Source organism: Saimiri boliviensis, chromosome 2 (genome assembly GCF_048565385.1).
Source record: "Saimiri boliviensis isolate mSaiBol1 chromosome 2, mSaiBol1.pri, whole genome shotgun sequence".
In the NCBI taxonomy this organism is placed as follows: Eukaryota; Metazoa; Chordata; class Mammalia; order Primates; family Cebidae; genus Saimiri; species Saimiri boliviensis.
This window is the reverse complement of record NC_133450.1, coordinates 43,076,641-43,083,891: the sequence shown is the minus strand read 5'-3', so window position 1 is coordinate 43,083,891 and position 7,251 is coordinate 43,076,641. Positions and strand designations below refer to the sequence as shown.

General features: G+C 42.0%; 1 protein-coding gene across 2 annotated transcripts; it reads left to right on the top strand.

The window, feature by feature from the left end:
* The first annotated feature begins 608 nt into the window (after positions 1–608).
* On the top strand, positions 609–1,062 carry LOC101041188 (putative ANKRD40 C-terminal-like protein). Of its 2 annotated transcripts, XM_003924400.3 has the most exons (2): positions 646–685; positions 782–1,062. In XM_003924400.3, exons 1-2 carry the CDS (start codon positions 646–648, stop codon positions 1,060–1,062), a joined length of 321 nt encoding a protein of 106 aa, XP_003924449.1. The 2 variants fall into 2 exon arrangements, with proteins under 2 accessions (XP_074247179.1, XP_003924449.1); XM_074391078.1 differs by having other exon boundaries at positions 609–1,062.
* The last annotated feature ends 6,189 nt before the right edge of the window (positions 1,063–7,251 follow it).

Sequence of the window (7,251 nt, the reverse complement as noted above, 5' to 3'; positions counted from 1 at the left end):
AACTTTTAATGCTCTGCTTCATCTTGAACCCTTTGACATTTAGAAATGTCTTCCACCAGATACCTTAAATCATCTCTGTCAAGTTCAAAGTTCCACAGATCTCTAGAGCAGGGGCAAAATGTCACTAGTCTCTTTCCATTGCAAGAGTGACCTTTATTCCAGTTCCCAAAAAGTTTCTCATTTCCATCTGAGATCACCTCAACCTGGACTTCATTGTCCATATCACTATCAGCATTTTGGTCAAGCCATCACAAGTCTCTAAGAAGTTCCAAACTTTCCCACATCTTCCTGCATTCTCCTGAGACCTCCAATTCTCTAGGAAGTTCCAAACTTTCTCACATTTTCCTGTCTTCTTCTGAGCCCTCCAAACTGCTTCAATCTTTGCCTGTTACCCAGTTCCAAAGTCGCTTCCACATTTACAAAAAAATGTGCTCCCAGTCCAGGGGATCCCTGCTACTTCTGCCTTTCCATTGCCCCCACCTGCCCTGGTTCTTGAAGAAAGACACGCCAGCATGCTGAGAAGGCAGCGTCAGCCTGGGAGCCAGACAGATGTGCTGAGGCTTTAGAAAGTGCTTTTTATTTGGCTGGGAGATTGTGAATAAATGCGAGAGAGGCTGCACATCTGACAGACTGTAGAGGCGACTCATGGCTGAACCGGAACAGGACATCAGGGAGAAGCCAGCAGGTAAAGATAAACAAGAAGGCACAAATCCACACTTGCCAATGGACCCGAGTGATAACAACAAACCCAGTGACACCTGTCTAGAGCTGGTGCTTAAAGTCAGAATTCAGAGCCCCAAAGAAAATGACTTCATTGAAATTAAACTGAAGAGACAAGAACTGAGTTACCAAAATTTACTAAAAGTGAGTTGCTGTGAACTGGGGATTAACCCAGAGCAAGTGGAGAAGATCAGAAAGCTACCAAACACCCTGCTCAGAAAGGACCAAGACATTCGAAGACTGCGGGACTTTCAGGAAGTAGAACTCATTTTAATGAAAAATGGAAGCTCTGAATTGACAAGAGTATATACCATCTCTGACAGAAAGACCCTGCTACAATAGCAAAGCTGCAAAAATGACTTATTAAATCATCCCAGGAATGGCCAGGAATGGTGGCTCACACCTGTAATCCCAGCACTTTAGGAAGCCAAGGCAGGTGAAGCACCTGAAGTCAAGAGTTATAGACCAGCCTGGCTAACATAGTGAAACCCCCATCTCTACTAAAAATACAAATATTAACTGGGTTTGGTGGCACACACCTGTAGTCCCAGTTACTCGGGAAGCTGAGGCAGGGTAATCACTTGAACCTGGGAGGTGGTGGTTGCAGTGAGCTGAGATCATGCCATTGCACTCCAGCCTGGGCAACAGAGAAACTGTCTCTTGAAATAAATAATCCCAGGAATAAAAAAAACTGAAATTATTTTGTAAAAAAAAAAAAAAAAAAAAATTACAGCAGCACCCCACTACCCAGTACCAATTTACTGTATTAGTCTGTTCTCATGCTGCTAATAAAGACAACCCGAGACTGGATAATTTAAAAAAAAAAAAAAAGAAGTTTAATTGACTCTCAGTTCAGCATGACTAGAGAGGCCTCAAGAAACTTATAATCATGGCAGAAGGGGAAGCAAACATGTCCTCCTTCACATGGTGGCAGCAAGGAGAACTTCTGAGCAAAAGGGGCAAACGCCCTTTATAAAACCATCAGATCACATGAGCACTCACTCACTATCATGAGAACAGCATAAGGGTAACTGCCCCAATTACATTACCTCCCACCAGGTCCCTCCCATGACATATGGGGATTTGGGGAACTATAATTCAAGATGAGATTTGGGTGGGGACACAGCCAATCCATATCAGTCTCTAAGGACTTACTGTTCATCGTCATCAAATAGTGTGCCAGTACAATGTTCTGAAGAATTCCTAGTTGATTCAAGTCCCTTCAGACTACACTATGTGTTGTGTTATAAGACAGAGATGTCTGCATCTTTTTCAAGCAAGAGGAGAGTTAAGCTTTACAGAGAAAAGTTAATCATTTCTATGAGCCCAAAAGGTTCAGGGAAATCTGGTGATTCAATGTTTTCCAATGCACTGATCCAGGTATTCCTTCCTCAGTCTTAGGACCTCACTTTTTTCCAACTGGGGCCTGACCTTGGCATAGCACATTTGCCAGACATAAAAATTCAGTCTTCTCTACAGCTATGTTACCCTTATAAAGTCCCAGATCTGATCATCTGCTGCTTCTTCCCTCTGGCTACAAGAGGAACACATTCCTTTATAGGCTGCTGAGGAAGCCCTCTGGTGATTAATCATCTTCATGCTTTCACTGTCTTTGTTCAATGTATCAGCAGCCCCTAGCAACAGCCATCCAAGCTCCCATAGTCTTTATGCTTGCTACTTCCCTCCAACCTATCAAATGCCTGTGATATCATCCTTGGCAGTTCTTTCCCTTCCATGGTGTCCCATCCTAGTTCACCACCAGTGATTGTTTTAAATTGCACCCCTACACCACACCAGAGCTATGGGTACTCCACCAGCTACCACTAATGATGTTTTGTATTGCCAGCTGGCAAGCAGGTGATTCAGGTCCAACATCCCATGTTAGATTCTGCTTGCTAGAATCACCCCTGGTGTTAACTGTTTAGGTCAGGTTTCCTAGGAAACAGACCTTGACAAGGAGACTGTGTTCAGAAATTTTAATGGGAGTAGCCTCAAGAACATACCTTAAAAGGAGTGAGGAAAATAGGGTTGAGAACAGGAAGAAATTGAACTGGTGCAGTCACAACACAGGTCTCAGGCAATCTCACGGTGAGCTCCCAAGTTGGAATGATCCTTCAGAGTTCTTCCAAGTTGGGGAAGAAAGCCAGGCATTTTTACCCCAAAAACAACCAGATACATGCTGTGGGCCTTCAGCTGCCCACAGTCCTGACAGCTATGACATGAATGCTCCGATCATACAGAAGGGATCTGGGCAGCATACCCACTACACCAAACTTCTACAGAAATCAATGGTGTGGGAGAAAAAATGGAAGGGGGATTATAATTACAAAATGAGAGATTAAAAGGCAGAATCACCAATAGTAATATGTGTGCTTTGCTTTGATCCCAGTGCACACAGACCAACTATAAAAAGGCACTTTTGAGGCCAGGCACAGTGACTCACACCTGTAATCCTAGCACTTTGGGAGGCTAATGCAGGTGGATTGTCTGAGCTCAGGAGCTCAAGACCACCCTGGACAACATGGCAAAACCCTGTCTCTACTAAAAGTACAAAAATTAGCCAGGCATGGTGACATGAACCTGTAGTCCCAGCTTCTTGGGAGGCTGAGGCAGGAGAATTGTTTGAACTTATGAGATGGCGGTTGCAGTGAGGTGAGATTGCACCACTGCACTTCAGCCTGGGCAATAGAGCAAGACTCCATCTCCAGAAGATAAAAAAATAAAGATAACTTTTTTTTTTTAAAGGCATCTTTGAGATAACTGGGGAACTGTTCATGTGGACTGAGTACTAGCTAACAGCACAGAATTACTATAGGCTGGATGCAGTATCTCACGTCTGTAATCCCAACACTGTGGGAGGTTAAGGTAAGTGGATGACCTGAGGCCAAGAGTTTGAGACCAGCCTGGCCAACATGATGGAACCCCATCTCTACTAAAAATAGGAAAATTAGCTGAGAGTGGTGGCATGCTCCTGTAATCTCACCTACTCAGGAAGCTGAGGCAGGAGAATCACTTGAACCCCAGAGGTTGCAGTGAGCCAAGATCACGTCATTGCACTCCAGCCTGAAAGACAAGAGCAAGACACTGCCTCAAAAACAAAAACATATTTTACTATTGATTTTGTTACATGTAATAATGGCATGGTAGTTATGTTTTAAAAAAAAAAAAAAATTCTTCCCTGCTTGAGAAGCATGCTGAAATAAAGAGGAAATGACATGATGTCTGGAATTTTCACTAAAATATTCCAAGAAAATACTGGAGAAGAGGAGAAAAATAGCAAGATTGACAATATATTAATAACTGAAGCTGAGTCATGGGTGATAAGCACTTATTCTGGCATTAACACTACTTTTGCTTAAATTTTTCTTGATAAAAATACTAGGGACATGTGACAGATAATTGTGATGTGCCACCAACCATTGCCCACAAGCACCTCAAGATCCATTGTTGCCACTCAAGTCTCAGATTTCCTTCCATGATGTCTCCCAAGACAGAAAGGTAGTCCCAAATTTAAAATCATAGATACGAATTGCAGGGAGATTCTGCTTAGAGCATAACTGGAACCATTAAAAGTGATTAAAGGCAGAACTTTTCTTATATTGTTCATCAAGTTATACCCAGAGTCTAGCTCATTGCTTGGCCCAGGATAGAAGATGAGTAAATGTTTTTGAAAATTAAAATGCAAGATATACTCCCTGGCATGTCCCTCCTGACAACATCCACCACTCACTTAGTTTGTTTCTATCCTTTGGATTCTCTGGGCTACATTCAGAATCTGTCCCAATTAATCAGGGTTATGAGTTCCTGCTGTCCTGTTTTTGGCTTTGTGTGCATCATAGGCAACTATTACTGCCATTATCAGTAATGACCTCCTGCTCTTAAGAAACAACCCTGCTTCCAAGTGGGTGTTCCACATAAGTGAAACGGCAAAGAAGATCAGTAATAGGTAAAACATGTTTCAGAGAAAGCAAGGCAACAGGAAGCTGAGGAGGGGAAAACTGAGCTCCACTAAAACTGGGCAGAGAAAGAGGGAGGGGGGAAGGAAAGTGAAATCGGGGCGGATTCAAAAACCCTGAGGACCTGTGGGAAAAACCATCAGACTTCTGGCCAGGAACTGAAATGTATGTCTGCAAAATATGTATAGCCAAGCAACTAACCACTTCAACTTCCCAATATCCTTTCTCTAGGCCCCTTAAGAGCTGTCTTCCCACACCTTCCACCCCCTTTCTCCAACAAAGTCCAAAATCAGCAATCAGTGTTGACATCAACGTGCAAAGGGCTTAGAGCCCCAGGTAAAACAAAAGACGCCTGCAAAAAGGCAAATGAGAAAGGAACTCAAGGAAAGTTCATGATGGAAAAATAAACACAGGCAAAACAAACATCCACAGAGAGGAAAATGAGGGAAACCAAAGAGACAAGATCAGCCAGAAAAAATAAGAACAAAAACAATGAGAAAAGCCAAGAACAAGGGGAAAAAAAGGACAGACTAAAATAAAATATAGGCGTAATTCTCCAAAGAAAAGTAGAGGAAAAGACAGAGAGAGAATCAGCATTTGGGGCACAGGACTAAGAACTGTGGTATAGATTGGCTCACTTAATCTTCATATCATTCTGAAAAGTGGATATCGCTATCTCCATTTTGCAGAGGTGAGAATACAGGCTTACAGGTGTAAGTTATTGGTCTAAGTCTATATAGATAGAAAATAGCAGAGCAGAATTTGAACACGACTCTGCTACTTTCAAAACTCATACTCTTTGCAGCCTACTCTGGGTTTAATAATGTGACAAATGTGACTTCTAAATTTGGTTGATTACATTCATTAATACTAATAGCCATATTTTTAATTATTCCTTTATTTTGGATAATTCCTTAAAATGAGTCAAATGCTTTTATTTCTTCCAAAACATTATACTTCTCACCCCACTCAACCTCCTGCTTATATACCTAGGAAACTCTCCCACATAGATGAACCATCTAACTACTCATGAGCAGTTAAGGCAAAAGAGTTGACACCACCCACTTGTTCAGGTGACTCTAAAGCTGTCACACAAGAAAAATACTCTTCTGGGACCAATATGGGAAGGACTAAAATTACAGGAGGGAGAGTCAGGGTCAGTAGGTGACTGAGATTGACTCTAATACAAAAACATCTTTGAAACTGATATTGAAACTGTGGAGACAATGAGTGTGTGGATCTGGTGTGTGTTGAGGGAGCCTAAATGGAGTATATCTTATTTCCCTGTTAGGTCATAAGCTCCAACAGGGCACATTTATCTTGTCCAAACACTACAATGCCTTAAATCTCAAAGGCATGCAAGGATTAGTCAATAACTGAATGAATACAGAGTCTTACATTACAGCCTTATGAATTTGAGGACTATCAAGATACTCATTTTATTTTAAAAGTGTAAAGTTACTCTTAAATTTTTAAAGGCAGAAGAAAGAAATCAGGATGGCATAACTAAGTTTCAGAACTGAACTAGTTCCTTTTTCAGCATAAGGAAAGTAGTCAAGAGCTAGGCATTAGGAAGACATCAGAAAGAAGTGCTAATCTGACTGCAGTCAGAGAATACTGGTTTTCCTTTAACCGTTTGGTTTTTCCCTACTAACTTTTCAGTGTGTTCTCACCCAGTTAAGTTCTTTTTTTTTTTTTTTTTCTTTCTTTTTGAGATGGAGTTTCTCTTTTGTTGCCCAGGCTGGAGTGCAATGGAGCAATCCCAGCTCACCGCAACCTCCACCTCCCAGGTTCAAGCAATTCTCCTGCCTCGGCCTCCCATGTAGCTGGGATTATAGGCATGTGGCGCTATTCCCAGCGAATTTTATATTTTTAGTAGGGGGTTTCTCCATGTTGGTCAGGCTGGTCTCAAACTTTCAACCTCAGGTGATCCGCCTGCCTTGGCCCCCAAAGTTCTGGGATTACAGACAGATATGAGCCACCGTGCCTGGCCTGAAGTTCTTATATTCCACATTTAGTAGTATCAGAGTATCAGATACCCAAACAGGCTACAGAGTCTGTGCAGATAAAATGACTACCAAGCCTGAACTTCCACTGGGAATTCTTGAGCCCATGGAAGTTTGAATCCTTCCACAAAGAACCCCTTCTCCAACATGACTTTACAGGCCCCTCAGATTTACTGGCTGGACTCTGACTACAGTGTTGATTTTCCTGGTTCACAAAGCCAAGCAGAGTTCCTGCTGCCAGACAGGTGTATTTGTTTTTGAATGATAAGGACACTCACTTGCTCTCAGTTTAGACTAATAATAAACACTTCAGACATCCTTCTAAGTCGGAAAGACGAAAGAATAAAAAACTTCCCAGCAACAGTATGTTAATGGAGTCCTATTCCTTAAAAAACATATGGCCTTGTACCAGAGCTGGGTGCTTGCTGCTGATCTTTCTGGTCAAGCCGATCCTCTAATTATTGCCTTAGAAAGCCTTTTCCCATCAGTGGAGGTGTCAGGTTAGATTTATCTAATTATAAGAAAGGGAGACTTTGAAAGTCAGGAAAAATCAAATAATTAAGAGTATA

What these genes read in the sequence shown, in the direction of transcription:
- LOC101041188 (XM_074391078.1), top strand. Translation starts at nt 646, where the DNA reads ATGGCTGAACCGGAACAGGACATCAGGGAGAAGCCAGCAGGTAAAGAT.